This window comes from Barbatula barbatula (assembly GCF_947034865.1).
Source record: "Barbatula barbatula genome assembly, chromosome: 5".
NCBI classification, from domain to species: domain Eukaryota; kingdom Metazoa; phylum Chordata; class Actinopteri; order Cypriniformes; family Nemacheilidae; genus Barbatula; species Barbatula barbatula.
Window position 1 is genome coordinate 18751568 of NC_136769.1, and position 27891 is coordinate 18779458.

At 41.0% G+C, this 27891-nt stretch overlaps 1 protein-coding gene across 1 annotated transcript; it reads right to left on the bottom strand.

Annotated features, from left to right (window-relative positions):
* camsap3 (calmodulin regulated spectrin-associated protein family, member 3) lies at positions 1–27851 on the bottom strand. The gene is made up of 17 exons (XM_079456881.1): positions 27376–27851; positions 17892–18157; positions 9796–9936; positions 9388–9474; positions 6735–6873; positions 6510–6649; positions 6293–6386; positions 6155–6200; positions 5921–5985; positions 5701–5773; positions 3302–5282; positions 3100–3224; positions 2325–2608; positions 2143–2236; positions 1944–2056; positions 1441–1559; positions 1–1301 (listed from the first exon to the last, which is right to left on the bottom strand). Exons 1-17 carry the CDS (start codon positions 27506–27508, stop codon positions 999–1001), a joined length of 4203 nt encoding a protein of 1400 aa, XP_079313007.1. The 5' UTR covers positions 27509–27851; the 3' UTR covers positions 1–998.
* Positions 27852–27891: the final 40 nt, after the last annotated feature.

Here is a 27891-nt window from a genome sequence, read left to right on the forward strand (position 1 = left end):
GAGAGTTATATGACAGCCGATTAGCGTTTATTGTTCCTCGCCATACGTCTAATTCTCTCTTCCATTCCGCTCATTCATTACTCACACACACCAGCGCATCCGGCAGGGTAGCTTATTCATTGCTTACAAATCTTCACAATATACAAATCATTGTCAAAAATGAAAATAATCAGCATTAAACAGCATTCAACACATTATATTAAATCAGCCTTGATTTGTTTTCTTTCATCATTGTTTCCAGTTACAGCTAAACAGTAAAGAGACTTCCTTCATTTTCAAAGTAATGTTAATGGAAATCGACAGCATGTTCTAGCTTGTTTTATTTGTATTTTTTTGCTTTTCATCCATAAGTAAAGCAAGGGAAAAATGATGGAGTTTTTAACATGCTCTCCTGAGGTCCTCAAGCTCGAGAAGCAATAAGAAAACATCCAGATGTCTAGAGATGTACTTCAGGATGGGCAGAGAACAGGAACACAAACTTCAAACCTTCAGAAGTATGGACCTCTTTCTTACCACGTGATGAAAAAGTGTACCTGCACTCCTGCTTGTAATACACTTCAACCTTCAGTCCCATAAGACTGAGCTGATAAACATAAAGAAGGCCTGTGTTGGTTTGCGCCCTACATTCATCAAAGAGCAGTGCAGATTTCATCCGTTTACACGATAAAGAAGCTGGTTCATAGAGTAAAGAAAGCAAGGAGCTGGAGGAGGAGATAAGGTTTTCTTCTGCTGCGTAGGGGGCAGGTGACATTCGTTTTACTTGAAGGGCGAGAATGGAAGATTTAACTGCGCAGCTGGCCATTTTCCGAGCAATATGTCTTATTTGGGTCACCTGAGGAAAACAGCCATGTAGATTTCTGAAAAGATACTTTTAAGTTGACCTAGTTACATAGAAAGTCAACAAACTCCAACTGATCCCACACTTTCTAATGGCACACACCCGCTCTTGTCCTCGGGTGACGTGGCGAGCTCAGGCGTAGTGGCAATACCCTCTGGTTTTATTTTGGAGTCCCAAGCTTCTTTGGGGTCCCGGGGCGTTTGCGCTCCCACAAATGGTTAGGAATGGTGAAGGCATCCACACTCATAGACATGGTTTTGGATGGGATGGCCGTAAACTGTTTGCGGTCAGAGCTGTATTTATAGATGGACTCCACCATATCTAGAGAGATGACGCGTGGGCCGTTGCCCGTCAGCCGGACCATCTCCTCTGTCTCAGGGTTCATGGTGTAAACCGCCCGGAACTGACAGCTGGCGTCCCGGAACAGGATAAGGAAATGGTTTCCAGTGGCTTTCTCCATTTCCTTAGTGCAGAGAAAAAACAAATTCAAATGATCAGATGGAGAGAGCATTACATCATGCATTCAAATGCATTATGCAAATATTTGTTTGGATTGAGTCACGGGCAGAGCGGCCACGGATGGTGACTCATAGGTCGCTCACCTCTACAATCTTGTTTTTTTGGGGTTCGTTGACCTTCCCTGCCAAACAACAGCGCGAGATGGCATTATGGATAATGAACTTATTGGATTTAAAGCTTGGCTCCTTGTAGAGTTTAGGCCCTGAAACAGAAAGAGATACAATACCGCATGATGAGGAAAAAAAACATGACAAACTGGTTGTTCAACAAAGTGAAACTCTAAAAATCAAACTAGATTACAATATGAGCGTTCCATTAGTAATTAAAAATATAATTAATAGGTCTGTCAACAGAAAAGCGTTGACGCATGCAATCGATGTTTTCAGATTAACGAGTAAAAAATATTTAATGCAGCATCTGTTTGTTTTGTCATCCTTTGTCTAGCGTTACATTATATATTACGTTCTCTTTCATGCTTGAATTAATTTATGAATTAAGATTATGCCAGAAAGCCCGTTTTGGCTTGCATTTTCGTAAACGCAGAAATATTATAATATATTTCAAATCACACAGTGTTGTTGTTTACCAGTGTATTCTGGGATGGAACCCGGAGATGAAATACTAGATCCAGTCTCCCAGTCTCCATTCTGTGAAGCGAGACGGCCCGGAGACATCAGTCTGGATGGTGAATGAGATCGACTGCAAACAAGAGTCAGAGGTTATGATGTCACAAAACAAGTTTTATTATCGGTACATTATATACAGATCATATTGAAATAATCTACCTTGGAGATTTCCTGACAGTAAGTGTCCCGTTTTCATTGGCCATGGAGGACAGGTTCATTGTCGAATGGGAGTACACTTTATTAAGCCTAGAACCTAAGACACACGAACATAATTGACACATGATACAGAGCTTTAACACAACATCTAACAATGAAAGGACAATAAGGTACCAGTGACTTACCCATGAACCCTTTGGCAGGGCTGCGGGAGAGGCCAGAGTCGTCTCTGAACACAGTTTTGGGCCTTTGCTTCTTCACGGCTCTGACGGTGGTGGGTTTCTGACGGAGAACTTTGTCTAGATCCTCCATTATTTTAAGCTGGTGCCGCCGTTCGTACTCCTGGCGAGTAAAGTCTCCGCGGCGCTGAGGTGTGCCCTCAGGTGGTGGGGTGCGTTGTGGCGGGGGTGTGCAGGGAGTCTGGGGTCTCTCCTCCCCTTTACGGGGATCGTCCACTGATGATGACCTGCTGTTGAACGCAAGCATGGATTTATGTCAAAACACTATAAATTATATGATAACTGTTGCCTATTGTCTCAAATAAAAAATCTATGATACAAATCTCAAATCCCCCCTTCATGTGAGGTTATGGGATTTAGATTTTATTGTTGTTTTGTTTAACTTGTTTTATATAATTTTGCTGTCTGGCAGGTAAAGGTTTTAATTTGTGATTAAAAATGAACAATGTATGTTGATTAAGGAAGAACACTGAAACATCTGAGTCACAATGGTAAGCTTATAATAAGATTTTTAAATTGAGCTGTAGGTAAAAAGGTTGCTGAAAATTGATTTCATCTGACTTCAACCCACGTAAAGGTAAAGTATGTAAAGTAATGTGCAACTCTGAGCACAGATGGCGGTAGAGAGGCAAATGTTACAGATTGCAGCTTTGCGAGACTATTTCTAACCCTAAACATCAGCAAACACTTTCAGTTTGCACAGCGTTACAGCAGCTCTCACCTGGCCTCTCTCTCTCTTTCCTGCTCTTGTTTTCGTCTCTTCATCTCCTCTGCCCTCTTTTGCTGCTTCTCAAGTAACGCTGCTCTTCTCTGAGCCATCTCATCTTCAGGTCGAGTTTCATCCTGCTACAAAAACAATTTCAGACGGTTAAACCCATTGCTTTTAAAACTGCCAAAGACAAGCAGTAGAATTAATTCCTCACCTTGAAAAAGAACCCAACTCCACCCCTGGTTTCTTGCTCCGTCTGGTCGCTCATCGAGTCGGGGAACATGTCCTGGTTCTGATCCGCTTCCTCACCCTCAAACGCTTTAAGAGAGGACAGGGAGACCTCGATAAGACTGCTGCGCTTCCCATTCAAACCCGCTGCGGGAACATCGCTCTCGAACGAGCACTCGGATGGAGCTCCCGAGCTGCTGCCACCATGGCGCACCGTTCTAACATAAGTTTGCGAAGATCCGCCCTCCATCTCCATACTAAAGATGGTCTGATCCTCACTGGAGCCTGTGTCTGAGAAGTTGTCCTCAGGTCTGGCTAGGGAGGATGCCGAACGGGATTCGCTGGGTGTCCCTATGTTGAAAGAGGACAAGTTCTGATCCCTGCATTGCCATGGTGACCCTCGTCGTAAGTGAGGCATGGTGTCCACGCTCTGAGGGGCAGTAATGACCCTTGTAGAATGCAGCTTCTTAACATCTGCAGATCGGTTAATTTTGGGGCTCTTAGGAGGTGCAGACTGTGCCCTGCGGTGGGACGCTGGAGATTTGGGTGGGGCAGTTTGATTAGAATTCTTGCGAGACGGCGAAGGGGAAGAGGAGGCAGAGGGTACGTTACGATTGGACTGCCTTGACAGACGAGGAGGGGTAGCTGTTGAGGGTTTGGAGCTTGGTGGGATGACCCAAGCCGTGGTTTTCTTGTTCATCAGGTGATTCTGTTGTTCGGAAAGACGCTGCATATCGTTCTGAAGAGAATTGAGAGCCGCACTGAGTTTAGTTACAGCATTGTTGTAATCGCCCAACGGTGCCGTGCCTTTCTCTCCAGGTGTGTCCACTCCGGACTTTTCATTCTTTACTAGATTGTCCTGTTGCGCGGAGGGCTTGACGCATCCATCGTCCTCCACAGAGGGGCGCTTGTGTTGTTGCTCTTCCCGCTGCTCCTCATTCTCTAAGCGGGCCAGTCTCTCGTCCAGTGCCAATCGGCTAAGATCATCCTCTACAGAGGCGGTCCCAGCCTCCCCTTCCCCTCCATCCTCTTGTTCCTTCTTCAGTTGTAGGAAGGCACTTTTTCCCAGCCGCTGCCGATGTTTGGCAAAAATGCCTTCTATGCGTTTCTTCTGAGCCTCGATGGCCCTCCTCTTCTCCTCTAGCCTCGCACCCAACTCTGACATTTCTGTGCTGAGCGCAGGACTCTTGCTGGGACTCTCCTCTGACTTACAGTTAGTCATTTGTGGGACTTCAGGCTCATTAGGCCGTATCTGCTCCGGAACCAGTTTCTTCTTTCGTTCAGCAAAGCTAGTCATCTTCACACCGCTGTCTGGCGTATCATGCGATCGAGAAACGCGAGGTCCAGTGGCAGGGGTTGCAGGGGTGGAGTGAGTTTTGGGCAGGTCTTCAGAGGCGTCAGAATCCACGCTTCCATCTCTTAACACAGAGTCGTCGTCTCTAGAGCCGTCTGAGGTACGTCTGGTGAGATTTGAGACTGAGGGCGCTCCTGAAGATCGATGGTAGAGCATTCCTGAGCGCGGCGGGGCTGAAGAGCTGAGAGGCGGCGGATCGCCGTTGTGTTGGCTGTTTGCTAGATCGTCCGATGAATGCAGGAAGAAACCGTCAGGTGCCCCATCAGGGTGAAGTCGGGGCTCCATTTTATCTTCATTGTGGATGATCTGCAATGCCTCTTCGATAGTGGGCAGCTCACCTGTTTCGCTCTCAATGCCGTTCTCCTCGGCCAGCATTGGACGAGTCCGAGTGGTCCAGGAAGCTCTTTGAGGGCCGTGGGGGCCAGGTGACTTACTTAATAAATGGCTGAGGTCCTCTGGAGGGGTGTAGGGGACATGAGTCATGGATTGACCAGCGGGGTTGACATCGTCAAAGCTTGCAGAGCGAGTTATGACAGGGTTACCCATCACAATGTCCACATCACTGTCCAGACCAAAGGGGATACTAAAGGACACTGCAGAGGACAGGGGACGACTGGAGAGACAGCAAATAAAATTAATGATCTGATTATAATTATAAAGAAAAGAAAAAGGCAAGGTCACTATAGATTAAAAACTAACCATTAAAACATTTCTATTTATTATGATAACAATATTGGCCTAAATATTATAGGAAAAACTTGACCAAAAATAAAAAATAAATGCCTTTTTAAGTTGAGGAACTATAATAATTAAAACAAAAGCGGAAACGTAAATAAAAATAACTATTAAACTTGTATTAAATAATTCAATTATAAAATGCCAAAAGCACATAACAAAACTCGCTAAAGTTATACTGAATTAACGTGTTTTAATTGACAGAATATAAAAATAAAGCAAATTCAAAATATTAATACAACTTAATCATTATTTAAAATAGAAAAAAAGAAAACATCATTATTGAGGGCTCTTACCTGAGCTGGTTCTTAGTCCACGTCCGTCCAGCTGCCTCTACATGAGACATTGAGGTAGACTGAGTCAGAGATCCTGATCATACACAAACACACACGTGAATGGATGACACGGACAACATGCAAATACAAACCACATGGTTCTTTCTTTGAATAGACGCAGTGCATACGACAAGAGTGGGAGGCACAAACACAAAATGAAAAATGATGACTCAACGCTCACCTGGTGCTCCGGTTACAGGAGAGGAGATGGGCAGGAAGGGCTTCTTGAAGATGGAAGGAGAACCACTGAAACAAAAAGAAGACACGGATCAGAAATCGAGGGAAATTTCATTGTATTCATTTTGAAACAAGTTGTGTAAAGCGTGAATTTCCTGATTCAAATCGCATATCAAATCTTAGCACATGTTTTAATACAAGCAATTCACTTAAAACAATGTATTTGTCTCTGTTGTACCTTTTACATGTCCCACCGTTGCCATTACCAATCCTTCCCGATGTTTCTATATGAAGAAAATTAGGAAAAAGATGAAGAGTGTTCTATAAAAGTATTAAAGTATTAAAGTATTCTTTAAACTTACAAATAAACACTTACCAGTCAGCTCTGGGTCCTGCAAGGGCTGAACAAACTCCGGCTTTGACACTTCGAACCAATACAAGAGCTCTGCCAGAAAGCTCAGTATGTTTGTCTAGAAAGAGAAAAAACAGTGCTGGAGATTCAATATTTTTGACTTTTAAATCTTAAGTGTCAAAGTTCACGTCAACACCTTGCAAAAAGGTCTGTGCTATATTGTATGCTGTTGTGGTAATACCTTTAGCTCTGGTGGGCTATAGAGTAAATCCTCCAACACTAGAGGGCAGCAGTTCTTCAGACAGCTGTCACAAAACTCCCGAATCAACTGCAAGTTATACAGGCTGTCAGCCGCAGACATGGAGTCCTTCATACAAACATCTACAAGGAGAGATCAAACGTCAGCCAATTGCTTATTAACAATATATTAACCATAATGTAAATGAATACACTTGTGATGTTGTACCTTCTAACCGCAGCAGTCCAGGACAGTAATGGTGAATAACAGCAGCGACGGCGCATCCATTTGACAGATCCTTCACTTCATTCACCACAGGAAAACAGGGTTTGAGTTTAGACTGGATCCTGTCCTTCCTGTACCGGATCTGAACAACACAAAGATTGGGTTTCATTCTAGTGCCTGTGGATTGGAATATTTTGTACATTGTGTATGAAGTTAAATTGCTTATATTTTCACTAAGCCCAGACAAAATGTATTTAAACAGTTGTGGAAAAACAAAAAAGGTGGTTGCAACTTATACCACAAACAAGTATTGAAAACATGGCCATATACAACAACACACACAGACAATTCAACAAGCAAAAAACATGGAGGCAACCAAAGACTGGAGTCACGGACTGCTTATTCTTCAGAGCAAACTACAGTATGTACAGCCACGGAAATAATGAAGAGACCATTTCAAAAAGATCAGTTTTACTGAATGTACTTTTTCTAGGTTTGTGTTTAGGTCAAATTGTCATTTTTATTTCATTCAGTGAACTGTTAACAATATTTCTCCCAAATTTCAAATAAAAATATTGTTTCTATTTGCATTTATTTGCCGAAAATGAAAACCGGAGAAACGGTTGAACAGAAAGTTCACGTTCACATTTAAAGGGGTCATATGGCGCAAATACGTGTTTTTCTTTGTCTTTGGTGTGTTATAAGCTGCCGCTGCATGTATAAGACACGAAAAATTGCAAAAATGTAGGTGTCAGAACCAAAGATGCAGTCTAGCTGAAAGCGAATGCTCACCAAGACCTGCCTGAAACACCTCGTGTAACCACACCCCCGCAAGTCTACGTCAGTTCGTGGTATGATTTGACTAAGACCGCCAAAATGTTTACTCAAGTACGGTGGATGTTCCTGTGAGTACGATTGCTTTGGACCCTGATGTTCCAAATATGGTAAGAGGCGTTACATTTCCGTCACACGGAATTGCGGTATTCGACCAATCGCTGCGCACTGGTTAACTGGCCAATCATAGCACACCTCGCTTCTCAGAGCCATGAGCTTTGTAAGAAATCAGCGGGGAAAAAGAGGAGATATAACATGAAAAATACAGCGTTTTTGAACCTTAAATCGTGTATACAAATTGAATTACATCTACAACAAACGATAATATTAGCTTTAGCCGTGTCATATGACCCCTTTAAGCAATGCAACATATTTTTGGATGTATTTCGGAAAAGTTCAAAAACGTTTTTATGTGTAACCTTGATTTTTATTCATGCGTCTTGTCATGCACTCGGTCTTTCACATTGCTGTTGGATGACTTGATGTCGCTACTGAGGTTTGATTTTGTTGAAATTCAACAGACACTGGACTGAAATGGACACAATACATCTAGAAGTGCCGATAAAATGAAAATGTGCAAAGTTCTCTTAATGGTATCCGCAGCTGTAAAACCGCTATTCAACCCTTTAGAAAGTGAAACTCATTGTTCTTGCACAATTTTGCACTTGGAAAAAAAGAAACATTACACCCCAAAACTTGTCTCAGGTGGATAAATGTTGGCAGAAATCTCACAGTGTTCAGCCGTTTTAAGAGCGTGAACATAAACACAGCAGAGCTCATGCCAGACAGAATGCAGTAAAAGAGAGTGAGATAAGCCAAAGAACAGCAAGGACATTGTTAGCAGGATGTGGGACAGCACAGACTCAAGAGACATAAAACTTCAACAGTTCAGCGTGATGAACAGACCAACCTACACCTGATACATCAAAAGAAACCTTTAACACTTGATACCCAGCGTGCACTGGCAGAATGCACATTAACTTCACAAAGACAGACTATATTCCATTAACCACCACAGACTATGATTTCCTTCTATTCTAACCTCACATTTCCATATAACGCTATTTTATGTTGCTTTATGTTTTTGTAATGCAAGTGAATAGCTCTCTTCCAGTGACAGACGAAAGCAGCAGCATCTAGTTGTTTGTCTGTGCTGTTCTGCTTTGATCCGATCTTCGACAAACCTGTATGAGTTTCTTTCTTCTGCATGACAGAAAAGAAGATGTTTTGAAGAATTTTGGTAACCAAACAACAAAACCACTGAGACATTTCTCAAAATATCTTCTTCTCAGAAGCAAAGAGTCATATACATGTTTTAAATGACTTGAGGGTGAATAAATGATTTTTATTTTCACTTTAACACAGAGCAACTCGACAACACCTTACTCGCATGCATGCATGCATGCGTCATGACAAGTGCATTGCTACCCCATATGAGGTGTGATAGCCCAGGCGGTTGATGGATCAAACCGAAGGGAACTCGTGCAATCAGCAGGGGGCGCAAGAAGACAGCTTGAGGTGGGTTCAAAGGAGGAAAATGGAGGAAAAGAGGATGGAATGGAAGACGAAAGGGAGACTTACAGGAACAAGTTTCCAGTACCAGCGAGTTGGACACTGTCAGAAACAAGCGACAAAACATGAGAAAGAGGAAGAGGAGAAGGGGAGGGGAAGGGAAAAGAAAGAAGAGGCTGGGACAGATACTGTATTTAGCACAGCAAATTTGACCTAGAGAAGCAAAATAAGTCTCCCAGAGATAAGGAACGATATTTTGAAAAAGAAAAATGTGTAGCCTGTGAGGTTTTTTTAGGTCTGTGTTTCTTACCGATGGCTGAACAGGCTGTGGTTCATTGTTCAGCTGAGATCCATCCGTCTGTCTTCCTTCAGACTGCTCTTTCAATTTTTGATTCAGCTGCACAAAAAATTCAATAAGTACAATTTATCCAACTATTTAATAATATAAGTAAAGCCTTTTTTTGCTGAAAAGGACGGGCTACTTTGTGAGGATGTGTAGCAGTAATATTTTACATAACGGTTAGGCAATACAGGCTAAACATGAGTGACGGGTGAACTCATATAATAATCATTAATTCATCCTCACGTGTCTCACAAAAGCTTTCTATGAAACACAACAGGTTATATGAAGTCAGTATTAATTTTTGGGTCAAGCGTACCGGAGTGTTTTTGGGAAATTGTGTAAGGAACTCTGTGGTTGTGGAGATCGTAGACTCACCGTGTTCACCCAGCACAGCAGGGCTCTGTCCCAGCTCGCATCTGTACTGAGCAGCTCGGATCCGCCGCTCGCCGCGACTGCACTCACCGTCTCCATGGCACCCGCTGCCATTAAAGCATCTATCAACTCCAAGTGGGCACTCTGAACCAATAAGAGGAACACAAACATGGCCGTCAGAGCATGAGCAAAAGAAAACCCAGCTGTCATTAGTCGCTTAATGTAATAGCCACGTCTAGTGACGTTAAGAAGAGCATGGAAAGGCGGAGTCTAAAGAGAGTCTACATAAGAATTGTTCTACACAAAGTGATTGGAAATTAATATAATATTTATAAAGACGAGCAAAAATGTACATGCAGAAGAAACCAATTAGATTTTTGTAGAATTTGTAGAACGAGATTTTGAACCAATGAGATTTCAAAGTGGGCGGAGCCATCTAGTGTGACACCACAGACATGGAAATCAAACAAAATGTTCTGTTGCTCATCGCCTATAATGGCCGTGACTGGTCGAGACGAAAACTCACATTTGCTGCTTTTGCTTTATCGCAAGTCCATAAAATAGCGACATGTACACATGTATTGTGTTTTGCTGCATAATGCAACCGTGAATGATTGTGCAATCGATTCTGGATCATTTGTCAATACTGACAGACTTCCTGTAATTTCTGTTCTCTTCTCTTCCTTGCTCCCACATCTCTCTCTCTTGTTCTGTTCCTCATCTCTCTCAAGATTCAAAGAAGATCTATTGGCATGATAAAATAAATTTTTACATTGCCAAAGCACTGGGAAATGAAACATTCTGCACATACGTATATAAACAGAAAAAGAGCAAAAGTATTGATGAAAGTTCTCAGTGAGGTTGACAGGATCCTGTCATATAGTGTCAGTTCGTGTGTATTTTGTTGTGCTGGTTGTTCTTTGGTCGTGTAGGGACTTGACTTATCTTGCAGCCAGGTTTGAGCTTATTGAGTTTTCTCCCAGTATGTATGAAAACTTGTTTCTTTGTTGAAACTGGTTAAAGTCTTTGCTGCAGTTTGTAATCTCGGGGAAGAACGTGTCTCTGAGGTGTGTATAGTTTGGACATGAGATTAAAAAGTGCAGCTCTGTTTCCACTTGATTCTTTGTGCAGTGTGGACACAGTCACTCTTATCTTGGTGTCTGTGTCTGTGTGTCTGCCCATCTCTACAGTGAGCAGAGTCTGTACATGCTCAAGACTGTTCTCGGTTTACGGTCCGATACGGTTTTGAGGTGTTCTGCCAGTCTCTCTCTCCCGCTCTCTCTCTCGGTGTGTGGAGAACCCACAGCATTACACATCTGTGCTGTAAAGTCTGTGTCTGGTCATATCAAATCCACATTATGAAAGTGCACAGAAAAGTGCACAAAGTACCGAGTGCAGACTTCATTTGGTGACAAACGCATGCTTATGCAGCCCATGTGGGTACTTCAATGAAGAGCACTTGGCCAAAATGACTGGTTTGGTTATGAGTTCATATAAACACAGTCAGTTTTGTATCGAGTACATTTAAACAAGTAGGATAAAAAAAGGTTGTGTACAATCTGCGCTGCTAATTATTTTTAATATTTTGTGATGAGAAATCATTCAGGATTTCATGATCGTGACATTTTACTATCATTGATATCAACTGCTGAAATTTTGGCAACATAGAAAGCTCCGGGTCTGACCACAACAACATCATCGCCGATACAGCAAGAAAAGCATTGGATTTGAGCGCTCTCGTGTTCACAGGCCATTACAGAGGCCACTCACACCCGAGCCCATTAAAAACAGCCCAACCACATTATCAGCCCAGTCAGCGAGAGGCTCCTCAGCAGTCATAAGTAAAGCCATTAACTTTCCCTTCATCTCAACCAGCGCCCGTTTGCTACCTGCTGCCCAAACCACTGACACTTGTTCTGCGGTCAACAGAGAGTGACACAGAGCCGCAGTAGGCATATAAGGTCACTGGAAGGGGGCAGTAGAGACTAGATGAACCTAGTGTTTGAGGTTTACTGTAGGATTGTGGATATTAAAATATCGACCAGGTTTCCTCAAGAATCGGCAGTTAATAATTTATTTTATAGTGCCCTTGTTACACATGTTGCATGTACTTTAGTATTTAGTATAAATTATGCATAATTACATGCTAAAAACCCTAAGCCACACCTTAATCCTAACCATAGCGGTGTGTTTATACCAAAAGCGAAGCATTTCTTGCTCTAGACAATTTTTTCGTGAATACACAGCAGAATAGCAGCAGAGAGACTTATATTTATTAAAAATCATTTTTAGTATTCAAAAATAGCATAGTATGGACGGTTTCAAACCAACAACATAAACAAACGTTTGTGGATGTCACTTAACTTCCGGTACACATTCACACACAATCGACAGCCTGTAGGTTATTTCTGATAACAATCAAAAGAAACCGAGAATAGCCGTTGCTTGCCTAAACTTGTCTCTCCAATATTTTGAATTTAGACTGCGATACTAAGCTCAACCGCTAGATGTCAATGTTCCATACAGTTTCTTTAAATGCGACCAAATGCAGCACCCATTCAACAAATTCATTATTTGATAAAATAAAGATACAACAAAATTAAACAAATCGTTTATTTAATACATTTATTCTACAGTAAAATAATAATATTTATATTAACATAAACCGACCGATAAACAAACACAGACCGGAAGTTATCGTCCAGGCGCGATGAAAGTATTTTTACTTATAAACTACGAACGCGTTCTTGTATTGTCTCACATAATTGATCAAGTTATCGAAAATCTCATTGCTCTTCAATGTTGTGCTTATTGTGCAGTCCTAGTAAAATGTAAATAAATAAAACACATGGACTCAAATAAATAATAAAGATCATTTAAAAATGTAATAAATACTGAGACCGTTGACTGTTAAATTACTTTACATTCCAATACGAGGGGGTGAATTTATTTACAGTAAAAGCAGGAGTGGTTTACAGGACATTTTGCAAGGACAAAACTAAAAGACTTCCTCTTGGTTTATGACTTTTGATAAACACTGCCAAAGCCAATCATTCACTATCAGCTGGAGCTTAGCCAAACACTTACTTGGGACACTTTCTTCGGGACAAAAATCAATCAAGTATGTTGCCTTTCACGTGTTCGCTGTCCTGTTATCTACTGTGTGCTGTTTTGCTCACATACATCCACTCACCTGAATGCCTTGACATGCTTTCTCTTGACATCACTGGCCACGCACGGCCTGCTAAAATCATTAACTCTCTCTCGAACAGTCAGACAGGTCAGAGGAAACATTCCCCGCCTCTCTAACTCCAATCGTTCCCTTCACACGCAATACAAGTAGCGAATGTGCCTAGCAGCTCTCTCCGAGCATGAACTGCAATGCTGACCTCTGCAAAGCATTGTGGGAGGAGTCGCTCTGTCAGAGAGCATTTATACTCCGGCCTCAGCCAGGGGGCCGGTGTGTGAGGATAAGCCACAGTGGGTGGTCTCTGAGCGCAGGTTTAAGAACAGATGTTCTGGTTTACCGCGAAAATAGACAATAATGAAACTTGCGTTTAACCGTAAAAACGATTTTTTTTTAATGTGCAACAGGATGAGAGAGAACATGACAAACAATGCGAGACAGATATCACAATGAACTTTGAGCTTTTCAATGGACTTTAGCTTTCAGATCTGCTTCCGACGGACAGAAGAAATATAAGAGATGTGCAAAACCACACATTTTCTTTTGAACTACAGTTGCTGAAGTGTGCAAGGGGAGCGAGAGCAAGCCACGAGGAAAGAGAAGAATTAACATGAGAGGAAGGGGGAAGGGACGGGGGGCTTGGGCTTCCCGTCCCGCCGTTCCAGGACCGCTAATCCAAGTCACAAGTTTCCCTAATGAGCTACACTGGAACGCAGAGCACCACCGGATTGCCAAATCACCATAACAACCAGCTACGACCCACAATGCACCTCAGCCACAGCTTAGAGATCTCAGTGAGGTGACAGCAAGGCTGGAAATCCTGAGGTAACACAAAAGAGCAGTCGAAGACTCATTAAGCCTTAAACTCCAGTCGCAATGAACCCAAACAAACACGCGACAGCCTCAGATATACTCCACATGCAGGAGAAAAACACACACAAAGTTCACTGCGGTTATTGTAAATGTGGGGGAAATGGATGTTAGTTTAAACCCCAGTGTGACATAAACAGGCGGATAAGAGATGCAGAGGCACAGGGGTGATTTGCAGTCTGGGGCCTGAACTTTATGTATTGTCTCCTTTCTCTATGTAAATATCAGAGCTGCAAATTCAGAAAAAGGTGAAAGCTATACGTGGGGGGGGGTTGTCATTTTCTTGAGTCTTTTGGCCTGCAAAGTCTTTTGCACCACCTGACACCTATGGAGCAGCAGCTTATCACATGACAATCATTTTGAGCTACAGGAAAAAATATGGATTGTGGTCGAATTTGAGATCAGAAATAAATACACTGCCCTCGTCTCACGATCCCAATGCTCAAAGTCGTGTTTAAACATCTAAAATGATCTTTATTTGTCTACGTTTTCTGAGAGGTGCACCTTCCATAGTCTTTCCTAATACAAAGGATGCGTGTCCATCGGAAGCAAAGTGCTTGCGCGTCTTAATAACTAGATTTTTGTAGGGATGTAACAATATTATCTATATCGTGTTATCGCAATCGTCTCAATATTATCGTGGTCACGTGACTGTATGACACTATTATAGATTATTGATGTTATCTTTGGCAAGGTTCATCCGGTGCAATTATTTTATTTTAAGTCATTTGACCCATCTCATACTTTAACTCTATCCTCTAATCATAACTGTTGCTTAGAGGTATAAGGATGCTTAAAGCCCTTTCCAAGTCATAATTTGTGTCACAAAAATACCGCAATAGATACCGTACTGTGTACGAGGTAAAACGATTTTGATATTGTTACATCCCTATATTTTTGTTCATGACATTTTGAAGAGTATCCAAGCTACTTTTTACAAAGCTCAACATTGTGTTCATTTGTTACATTTTATTGGGATTGTGAGTTTCCAACGAAGTGAGCAAAAGCAAATTGATAAATTGTTTTAATAGATGAGTCCCAATACAACAAAACAATAACAATCACTTAGCAGTGTCCCAAAGTTATGTCCATCTTTGGAAAATTAATCTTTACTCTTATTAAATATCTTTTTAAATATGTAGAAAGGATTATGTAGAAACTATTATGTAGTATACAATAATATACTGGGAATATTTAGAATTGCATAAAACAATATCAGACATATTGTAATTAGAGCTGTTCATTTATCGTTTTCAGAATAAAAGTTTGTGTTCACAAAATATATGTCTGTGTACTGTGGGAATTCATTTTGGATTTATAAACGGACACAAACATATATTTAAGAAAAATGGTTTATGTATAAATTAAATTATATATAAAAATGATGAACATGTATGTGTATGCGTTAAAATGATGAACATGTATATGTATGCGTTTAGGAATACCAAGTAAATATGTACAGTACACAGACATACAGCATATTATTTAAACACAAACTTTTATTCTCGAGGCGATTAATCGGGCCTAATTGTAAATATTGTTTAAAACATTGTAAAGATACGATTTTCTTTCATATGTCTTTTTCATTTCAACTTCATTTTCTTTGTCCAATATAAAATAAAAGACTGATGATAAAACTGAAGCTCAGCTTTAGAAGGAATTTAAGTTTTATATCCTGTGGCTTTTTGTTACAGTTTTAGATTTTTGTATATTTGAATAAAACCCATGAATTTGTCTATTTTTTACCATAAATACTGTACCTTAATCTAACCTAAAGGGGCATTTAAAGTGTATCAACTTTACAAATATGCCCCTTAGATATCACTTTTTGGTAACTAAATAAAAAAAAAACGTTTGAGTTCTTTAAAATATCCTAGAGATGGCACGTCTGGTTTCAGCGTGGCATTCGTCACTATCTGTGTTAATATTCATCTGGTTGGTGATGTTGAGTCTGGACCACAGATTATCACTAATCTTCACAGATCTTTATCCTCTGTGTGGCCTGGGCTCTGCTCCACAGTAACGCGTACACCACAGTATACAAAGTACTTATATTGTATATTTACATTTTTACAGACGATGCATTCAGCCTATACATTTTCATATCAGTGTGGGATCGAACCCATGACCTTTTTGTTGCTACTGCAGCGTTAATCAGTTGAAAATGGTTATACTTTGTCCTTAATACTGCACACATGGAACGTGTTCAAAGTCCATGCTGATGTGTGCTTTGATGCAAAGTCATCCAAAGCTGTTTACTGGACACGCCTGGTGTTGTTGTGCCTCCATCCTCTTAATTCTACAACATGACCCACATTCCTCATACTGTTCCAGCATCCAGCCAGCACACACCCCCACAGCGGTCTGAGAGCCACACACAGTCAGACATCACTAGACGTGCCCAGAGCACCTCAGCACAGCCTGCTAAAGACAGAGGCAGGCGAGCCCAGAACACAAACCGCCTCCGCTGAAGCACGCTATAGCAAACATCCTCAGAGGATGCGCCAAAACACTCCAAACGTCTCAAGCCAAAGCAGGGGACAAAAACAGAGGAATTAAATGGGATGTACAGGGGTGGGACTGAGTAAAAATTGGGTCACTGTAGAGAATGGCAGTAAATGAAACGGTATGGCAGGCCAGGCAGTTATTATAGATTATTTTGATTATAAAGTCTATAATTAAAACACTTGAATAAACACTATAGCATGATTATTACAAATAACCAAAACCACGTAAAGCTGCAATACGTAAGGTTTTGGTAAAAAATAAACTAAGATCAGTTATTATGCAAATATTTAAACAACAAACAGCGTTCAACCCCGTCTCCCTACCCCGATTTATAACTATAAGCATATAATAAAGATTGAGGTTTTGAGCAGTTGCCTTACACCGTGTCTACACCGGACACGGCGAGATGCGACAAGAGATAATAGACAGCATTAGAAGAACCCATTATATTAAAAAAATCCACAATGGACCAATTTCGATAAATCCTAGAAATCTCACAAATAACAGAAAAATCTATAAAAAACGTGGATGGATATTTATTCACGGTGTAATTACTTACCAAGGAACACGAAAGTGTGAGTGGTCTCACTGGCCTTCCATGCAACAAAAGCATTTACAGTTATAATCAACAAAGCCATCCTACCAGCAAGCGAGTGACATGTTGAAGGACACAAAATACGCACAAATTACTGATAGCACGAGACGTACTAAAAACAGATAATACAGAATGAACATCAAGTGCGTTTACGAGAGCGATCTGACATGACCTCGATCATAAATGGGAAAAGCAATGGATTTTGCACGCCTAGCTGTATTTGGTTAAATCTTGTGAGAAGTGAAAAAGCGCCAGGCTCAGGACTAAACAAACATACATTTTAATTGTCCATTAAGCCCATCCCCTGCTGTGAGAAATGACCCTCTCTGACAGGGACTGAATGTGCTACATCAGTACAGGGTCTGCGGTCTTTTGTCTAGCTTATTGTTTTAAGGCCTGATCTCTCGACCCTGCCACTCTCCCTCTCCAATGTGTCTTTCAGGGCGAGCCTGAGCCTTTCTCTTACAGCTGGATCTACTTCTCCTCTGATTTATGTGCTATGATCCCTGATATCAAAGCATCAGCTAGACTCAGCCCTCCACAAAACCCCCTTCAGCAAACAACGGCCTACAATGCATTGCTTTTGAGCAATGAAAAGATTCCCACGTGTCCGGAAAGGATCAATTGACGTTTGGCTCACCAATTGACTCCGGTAAGGACAAATCAACTTGCCTTGGTGAACAGCCATGAGACATGCATGCTTAAAAAAAATGATAGATGTATAAAACCAAGTCCGTAATCCATTGCGACAAACTTAAACCAGCAAAGTAAGTTTCCATCCAAGAGGGCACATAGACCAGAGGAAAATACATATGCATTTTTTATTCGCTACTGAAAAGTGCCACAAAATAACGGATTCCATTAAGTGTCTCCGGTTGTTCACATAACAAAAGGCATTAACAACATTTCTGTTTATAAAGCTCATACTGTACATCGTACCATTTTGATGGGCTTCTTGAGGAGATCTGCCTCTGTGACAGGGACATTCTGGTCTTTGGGTGTCAAGCCCTTTTTGCTCAGGAGCTGTTGGAGGGCTGAGATGTCTTTGGGGGGAACCTCGGCCCCCGGGCTTCCGCCGAGCAGAAGGCCGTAGGTGCGACAGTAGAGTTCAGGAGACAGCAGCAGTCGTGTGACGGGGGGCTTCAGGTGTTCCTGCTCATACTGGTCGCAGTAGAACGGATCTCGCAGCTCCACGGGAACATTCTCTACAAGAGACAACAAGATGTGCTCAGAATGGAGAACTAACACGCATGTTTTATATTCACACAGTACAAAACTTTTTCTTAATATATATGTCGAAAATAATGCTATGTCAAATTTATTTTTAAACATTATTTATTTTCATAATATCAGATAACATAACATTGTGTCTACACCAGACAGGGCGACGAGACAAGACACTAAAACCCATTATAATTTAACATTTTGTACACACGGATGAGGTGCGACGTGACAATACGTTATTTTGATTACTGATTGCTCGTAATATGCTTATGTACGTTTACTTTTTTTCTTGCATAGTAACGTTTTACTTTTTAATACATGTGAGGCTGTAAAGTTAAGCACAGTGTATTGTGGGATACAGTACCGTTACTATATTCAGTAGCATGTCTGTTTTGTGTTTACATTATATCACGTTGTAAATAGCCTCAGGAAAACAAGGTCATCGTCAGATTTTCGACCAAATGTTTACAGTTATTTGCGTCCTGTTGTGCATGTAAACAACGTGGCGTCTTAAAGTGATAGTTTATTTCCCCTCATGTCATTCAAATCCTGAATATCCCAGCTGTCCTTCGAAAATCTTGTATCTCCATATTTTGTTATTTATTGCCATAAATCATTAGTATTAGTCACCCTTTACGTTTGTCGCTGGGTTTTGCAAACATCTAACCAATAAAACGTGACTAAAAGATAAACACACTCTCATCTTTGGAAGAACTATCGCTTTAACTACAACCTGTGAAGATGTCATTGCTGTACCGAGGAAGTCAAATTCACTCCAATCGGGTAACCCGGCTTCTCTTTGCCCTACGGTCCAAATCTCCCGGCTGAATGAGCAATGCATGGGTTCAACAAAACGTACACAAGTGGGTGTTTGTCACCAGCAAGCACAGTCACAGTAGTGTCAGTAGTGTGTGATGGTGAATCCGCTCGTGCTCCAATGTCTCCTAATTGGCCCTTTTGCTTTCCACTCGCTGGCTCTCGGATAATCGGCTCTCGGGGCAACAGTCACATCCCTTTCCCCAGGGTCCTCCACAGCTGAGCACACACTGGCACCCAGAACGCGGTCTCAGAAAACCACGCACACCTGACGGCTTCAAAAGAGAAGCGAAGCGGTTCAGAGGACTGAAGAGCCAATCAAAGCCAGCTGTGTGAGATCTGCGTTTGATGTGCTGGACAATAAAAAGCACCATTGTGGAGAGATGGAACCCGTCTCTCTCTATTTTCCTCAACACAAACAGGTGAGACGCCTGCTGAAAATGTCACCTGAACCACATCACACGAAGAACACAATCCGTACAGATGACACACAAAACTATTTATGATGAACTATTCTTTTATGCATTCACTCTTTGTCTGTGTAGACGTTCAGGTCCAAATTCTCAGCTTGACAAAGGAGGCCAGCTCCTGGGCTGGTGCGAGACGGTTTCTGTAAACAGGCACCAAACACACACAAAACCTTGTGAAACGCAGCCTTGAAACGTAAACCCCACACGCCCACTGCGAACTGGTTCTGCCGCATTCACCACAAATCGTGACTCCACAATAAGACTGCCACTTCCCAAACACATCCATGTTCAGCGAGCAGCCTGAAGCCGTGGGACCTGTTCTAAGACACATCACAGGACGAGGTTTCAGGACGAATTGGTTTCAACACCAGCTTACGGGACCAAATTGTTTTAACAGCAGTTACATAATGTACCTGTTTACATAATCTCAATGGTATCTGATCTCGCTCGGTTCCAATCTGTGTGTACGATCTATACATCATCTATGCAGTAATCCACTTTACTTTCAAAACTCGGTTACACCCTCTGATAACACAACACACACATCTTAGAGACGTTTATTTGACGTCTGCAAGATATTTGTTTTTATTGTTTGCTCATCTGCAATGCGTCTATGAGACGTCTCCTGTCAGATGTTTATTTATGAGATGTTAGATCTGCCTTTTCGAAGACGTTTATCAGATGTTTTCCGTGCCGTGAATGTAGCATCACCCATGTATTATATTGAATCAACTGTATTGTGTGTATTCCATTATCGATTTATTTTGTACTAAAGGTCATTCGTGGTTATAATGCGACACATTTTAAAGTGAAACCAAATGACGGATTAAGAGAAATTCATTTGATTATGTAATGAATTGTATGTTTTCTAACACAATGCCTATGACGTAAGGAACACTGTTTCCGTGTGCAAGCCTTCACTTGTTTCAAACCTTTCATGAGCACTATTTATCAATATCACTTATTACACGGCTCGTCGGAATGCTTGATTCTGATTGGTCAGTTGCAATATTGCAGGTAACCCGGATGCAGCAAATCATTCCTACGGGATTTTTTACAAATAAAATAAACCTAAACATGTCTTTCAATAACATTTATGACATTATATTTACAACCGATTAAACCAAATTGCCTGTTCGTGACATTTGAATGGACGTTTCTTACCTTAAAACCAAGAGTAAACATCTTTTCCTTGTGGAAGGTCTGCATTTGATTAAAATGAGCTAATAACATTTTTCAAAAATCACATTTCATGTCCAGTTTATTTCTCATGTGGTAAGTAGCCGTGTAATAAGGGAGATAACGCACAGGCAGCCGGCTGTTATCGTGAAATAAGCCCCTTCGGTGTGATCACACTGTCGTGGCTTATTTCTGTGATAACAACTGGCTGCCAGTACATTATCCCTTACATAATGCAGGTAAATGTGCACTTTCATAACTCACGGTACAGTCTCCAGGCTTAAAGAGTCTCCAACATCAATATTTTCAGAAATTCCTAAAAACATTGCTACAATTTTGTTACGGAGATGAAGATTGTTGTTTTTATTCAGTTTTGCAGCACGCAACAAGTAAATATTAGCATTTTCTTTGTTGGCATGTGATAAAGTATTTGGACCCGGAAAAGATGTGTCACTTTACAAGCATATGTCTATTGTGGCATTTTCCAACATTGGCTATGGTGATAACGACCATAAAGCAACCTACTAAATTTTGATAAAACATTATGAGTAATAAGCATTGATAAATTCTGTACTGATACTGTAAATTCTGTAATTGATAACAATGTGTACTATAAGAAACTAAATTGTGTTCATCTTTCTTTAAAGAAGTAACCGAGAGAGGGGCCTGATGTATTGCCCACTAAATGCTTCACACGTAAAGTTTAAATTCAGAATGCAAAGCAGGATGCAAAAGTCACAGCGATGTGAGATGAAGGGGACTGATAGAGGCTTAATTTCCCTGTAGCACTGGCAGTCAATGAATGACCGGTCTGTACTGCACTTCAGAGAAAAGACGGAAGACACTAAAACCTGAAAATAGAGAGGGCTACGCTAAACTAGGACACAATTAATGGACCAAGTCCTGGATACACACACCGCTTTTAGGGACTTTGAAACCGTAACACTGCGTGTCTCTCACATTTGAGTTAAACTACAGCCAACTTGACATTTTGGAAAATCGTGAGCCATTAATAATCTAAATGAATGAGATTTCAAAGAAGGATTCACTATTTGTTCCTATCCATTTCTCACAAGTCACGACCAAAACACTATCGAAAACATACGGTCGTGGCAAAATGTATCAGCAGACATGTGGGGAGCTGTTTTTAGCAATCTAAAATGCATTCGATCACTTCGCATAATAATCTATAAACAATGTGAATGAACACCACAAAAGCTTAAGCAGAAACTTTGCAAAACACCCATTTATGTCACTCCCAATACTTTTGCCATGACTGTAGTTGAGTTAGCGGCACTGCTGCCTTTAGTTACTGTTAGTAAAACTGTAACATTTGTGTTTTATGTTATTTTACACCAAATACATGGAAATTCTGTAAAATAAAACATTTTTTTACAGTGACTCAAGCATTCAAACACACTTAATAGATGACCTGTATATAATGCATAATAGACAAAAAAAGCACATGAGGAGTAAATAAGCACAATAAGAAGTGTGTTAGTTGACACTAGTGTCAGTGTCCTGTAAAGACACTATTATGACAGCAAACAAAAACTCCAAGTGTAAACATTACCCACCGCATGACTCTTCTTTCTCTTACACACACACATATCAATGTCAATTATTGGAGAGGTGAAAGGTTAAGAGATTCAGGAGATTTGGTGGCGGTCAAGAAACATGAAATCAATGGGCAAACCTGAACAATCTCTCCGAGGGTCACTCGGAGTCAGCTGAGCACGACACCAAAACTCAAACTTCAAAAGTCATTAGCAAATAGGATGTAGCGTCTCCACACCCTGTGACTGACGGCTCAGCTGATCTTTACACATACAGCCAGAAGAAGATTATACCATTAATGATCCAAGTCATATGTCCCACTGCTTTACATTTCATATACAGAAAAGCTCCACTACACAGAAGTGGCGGTCAGTCTCGGGTTTAAAGAGGTTGTCATGGGAACGTGAAGCATTAAAGTCTCATTTGGTTTTAATTAAAGGCCAGCAGCTAAAACCACGCACAAGCCTTTTATAGGGATGCTTGATTATGACAAATCATAATCACGTTATTTTGGCCAATATTGAGATCCTGTTTATTTAACATGAAAATTTAAAACAACATAGAAAATAACACAACTTTGCTTTCAAACTCTGAATTGAACTGAAAAAGAAATGTAAAGAAATAGCACCGCTGAACCACTGTAAAGGAAAGGTGTGCGCTGAGGATTTATACTACAGGGAAAAAAAGAGGATCCTTGCAAAATGGAATGAGGCACAATAACAGTTTTCCTCGATTATTTTGTTTTTGTAATTGATGAAGGCTAAAATTGACGATTAATTATCTACGATTAATTGCACAGCCATAACCTTATAATGACCGTCACTCGGTGATCAACTGGCCTCCGTGGTTCACAATAACTCACGTAAAATGTAAAAAAACATTTAGTATACTAAAATACCTCAAATTGAAATATATGCACTGCTGTAATGCATTAAGGACAAAACAAGCAATACACATGAACTGAGTTTAAACAGCTGTGTATAATACAATGTTAGAGTGATGGTTCACCCAAAAATAAAGATTCTGTCATCATTTACCCTCTTGTCACTTCAAACTTGTATGACTTACTTTCTTCTGCAGAACACAAAAGAAGAGATTTTGAAGAAAGTTGGTATAACCGACTTGAAAATATCTTCTTTTTTGTTCTGGGGAAGAAAGAAAGTCATACAGGTTTGAAATGACAAGAGAGTAAATGATGATTTGGGTGAGTTTGTTTTTGGGTGAACAATCACTTTAAAATCTGTCAAAGGTCGACATCATGAGTAACCCGTCTTCAAAACCTTGCTTAAGCTTTAAATGCATTTGTTCTCGCGTATTTATTAGAATACGTTACAAAACTTAAATGATCTTTAATGCAGGATCTACTGCACAGTTTTTACATGTCACAGGAAGATAATCTGGTCTGAGAAGCTTTTATATTTAGACAAACATTTAACAAAATAACATACTTTGAATTAGCTGCTTCGTGATGTCTTAAATCACACAAAAAGCACAACTTGAATAAAGATCATAAGCAGACTGCCTTTTTTCTATAATCGATTTACCAGATGACCCATTTCTGCATGGAAGTCTGTGCTTGCACCAGCAGCACCTGTATGCAGACATGCACATATACACACTGTTCTTTATCCCAACACAACTGACCATACAGACAAAAAGTACACTCAAGGGGCTCTTCGGCGTCCCATGTTCAATGCAAAGGCCCAATCAGGAGGTGTAAGGGCGTATTCAGTGGTAAAACTCTTTAGCCGTCCATTGATGCCTCACCTGTTGAGTCATGGCAGTGACACAAGGATGATATAAGGGTGACTAATGCTAACAATGTCTGCGCATGCTGCAAGAAGTCGAACGTGTGCATACGTCGTGCGCCTTCAATTACGAGTGATTTTGACAGTTCAGTCCTAAATATAACATATTGTGCATATTTGCTGTTATTCTGCATAACAGTGACATTTTAGTAAATATACTACGGTCAGGTTGCAAGGCTCAAACAACACGGTTCTCTACTGTGCCTAGATGAAACTGCATCTGCGCAATGTTTAGGTCTGTTTCATCTTGAATCAAAAAGAATTAACAAGTATTACTCCCCCATTCTGAACAATCTGACTTTAAAATGTTCTCCCAACAAAGAAAATAAAAGCTCTAGGAAGACTTCTGTTGTTGACTTGACAAACCAGCCGTAAAAGGAAATTCTCTGGCACCAAAAAATACTGCAAAATAACCTTAATCTTAATCTTAATTTGCAATTTTTTTCTGTGGTTATAAAAATAAAAAAAGATTACCTTACCGTTTAGTGTTTGTTGGCTTTAAATATGTGTTTCTAGATTTATGTTGTTGTCGTTGTTAGTTAGCATAACTGAAGCATTCTGTGTTGAGGTCTAGCAGTTACTTGACCATGTGACTAATGGTTTGGTCTCTTAAGTCAAGAATGTAAATCGAATAATGTAACAAAGTTAAATAAACCTTTTTTCAGTTGGGCGAACTTGTCACATTGACTAGCAAATAAAGAAAACATTGCATGAATGAACAAAATGGCTACCAAAATGCTGAAACGTTCATTCAAACATCTCCAAAATGTACGCCTGACGTTTTCTCACCTATTTCTTTTATCAAGTGCACAAACGGTGCAGGACAACTACTGCACCAAAGTAGTACCCACGGATAGAGGTTTCGTAAAATCCTTAACCTCAATTATAAGCAATAGCAGAGGCGATTCATGCCTTAGCAGGCAAAGCTAATTATTAAATCACTTGCGTTCAGGCTGTTCTTGAACTCAACGCTCTCTTAACTAGGACAAAGCTCCAAGGATAGAGCTTTATTGAGCCATCCCAATATGAATATGTGGCTCAGCGTCCAAAAAACCAAGAAGAAAACCAGGCTCATGACACAGGTAGCAATTAGCAGCACGGCAAGTCCCGAAGTCACGGGTTCACCGCAGGGGCACAGCACACAACCAGGGCTCGGATGAGAACACAAATGCTACATTTGAGCACTCAGACCAGACAGATGACGTCATCTAACAGGAACACAAGTGCAGCCCTGCACCAGAGAGGTCTGAAGTCACACACGATGCTGAAATACAGCCATCACTGTCACTGCTCTCCAGCAAGGCCTCTTTAATCTCGACTGGTTTCTCTTCGGCTCGGGGTGACTTTGAGCGGAGGGTGTGGTCGAGCTGCTATTGATGCAGGGAGTGAAAACAAACACACAAATGCCTCTCATTGGAGCTTAGAACTTAATTACACATCAACTGGGGGAATTAAACAAAGTTGGGTTTCTCACACCCAGGCTGATCCTAACCACTCGACTATTAAGCTTAAAATGGTTTGGGCCAGAATGAGAAAACTCGACGGGGCGTTTCAAATAAGGCGTCTCTTTATTTAGGGATGGGCAGGGAAACTGGGAACAGACTTTTTGGTCACACAGTATCATTAATGTAGTTTCAATGTTTGCGAATGTTATCAGAAGCACAACAGCATTTCAGCGTAGTGTTGTGTAATATCATGTATTATAAACTGTAAAATTCTTAACCTAACCCCAAACCTCATGAGTCATGTTTGATGGATGATAATATCAAATCGTAAAATAGAAAATGACAAGCAATGCGTATGTAAAACGGTTGTATTACTGAAGACCGTTACGTCCCTCTATCACAACATGCCAACAACACAAAACAACACGTTTTATCATCAAGCAGTTTCGGTATTATGAGTAGTCGTGGGCTGCATATTTTGGGAGGTCTACCATTTGCGCTCTTGCTCAACAAATGCTTGAAAAAAACATCCAAAAACTACAGCAAGTAAAGGAATGCAGACTTCCAATCTGAATTAACAGCGCCTCATTAGATGAACACAATGGGCCTTTTTAAAACAACCCAAGCACACACAAACACATCCTCACTGCACAAGACTGAAAGAAAATCTTCTAGGTTCAAGTGGCCTGTTGTCATCTACAGTGCACCTCTACACACAACACCGTTGACCCTCGATGTCTATGTCTTGCAGGAGCTCATTACTATCTCATACGATTTGCTTCTCACTATTGTTAGTGATATTGAGGAAGAGACATTCTCCTTTTCCGACATTTAACTGGATCAAATGAATGAGTGCATGACGGGTCATCATTATATTCATTCAGATCTGCTAGTACACAAATGGCGAGCTTTCCAATAGCACACATATTTCATGTAACCTCTAGGTCATAAAAATAGACGGCGAGAAATGTTAAAAATGGTTTTAGATTATGCTCGGCACCACTGTTACAACCTGCCAAGCCATGGCCCACGTAAAACATCAACATTATTGTTTTATTTTCTTTTAAATAATGAAACATGTCCATTTTACATCTACAGTATATTAATTGACAAAACAAGTTTGAATATGATTATAACCTTCATCATTTTGTATATGTTCTTGTAGGTGTATTAACAAAAAGATGGGAACGTGAGTGGGACGGTGTGAAGGCCCTGCATCACATATCCACACATACGTTAAGCTTCTTCACATCATCATAGAATAATTCCCTGACACTAGTGTGTCTACAGATTAAGCTTTGATGTAAATCATCCGGCATGTTGAATATAAACAAAACAGACTTCATGCATCCCTTTATCTAATAACGTTACATCATTTCTAATATGTTTTACAAAAGTGGCTTGTTGTCGTCATGTCATACAGCTGCCATAAATTGAGAAACACAACCACGTGTGAATATTTTCGTATATATTCATATATAACAGTATGAGCTGGGTGAGTGACCAGCGTTTGCCCTCGTGTGGTCTTTGTGCGGTGAAAAACGCTGAGTTTACACACCGTTCACCTTCACACACGCTTTCCCCGCAGTCACTGAACAATGAACACATTCTGTACACAACACACACACACACACACACACACACACACACACACACACACACACACACACACACACACACACACAGACAGACAGACAGAGAGAGAGAAAAGCACATGATCTGAGAAGGAAATAAGATGTTTCCGACTCCACAGGCTGCGTCCCAAACCCGCATACGCTGCCCACCTAGACCGCACCTGGGGTCTGTTTTTGCGCATTTTAGGGAAGCCATAGGTTACGATTCCCTCAATCATACAGCTGACTCAGAAAGACACCGAAACTCTGTCTAGGTGGTCATCTCGTTTCGAGAAACCCCCGCTATATACCTGCATTGCCGTAAGATTTTGCCAGCAGCCACCCGACACTGGCGCAGATCCTGGCTCGGGTCGCATCATACTGATCCGGCGGCTTTATGTCCGGAACCACAAAAGTCTTCCTCATTGCATTCGAGTCCACCATAGCAGGTCCAAAACAGACGGGCCGGGAAAAGAGAGGAAGGCGTTGCGGTGAGGAACGAAACGCTATCAAACAGTCATCCTTTCCTTTCAGGACACCGCAACATCGGGACTGTGAAAGGCCAATATATCGGCAAGCGACCCGGCGAAAAATCAAGTCATTCACTAACGCTTCCCTTGTAGATCGGTCGTCCGACGTTTTAAACTCAATCTGAGCGACGGATTCGGCGATATTCCGCGGGGTGTTTCACTGTTTTTGACCCCGTTTCAGAGTCCACATCGCTGATACGCTCCGTGAGCTACTGATTTCCAGGTACTCCATGCTCCTGTCAATCATCCTGAAGTGCGTCCAATCAGCTCGCGGCGTTCGAGGCATGGGTGGTCGGG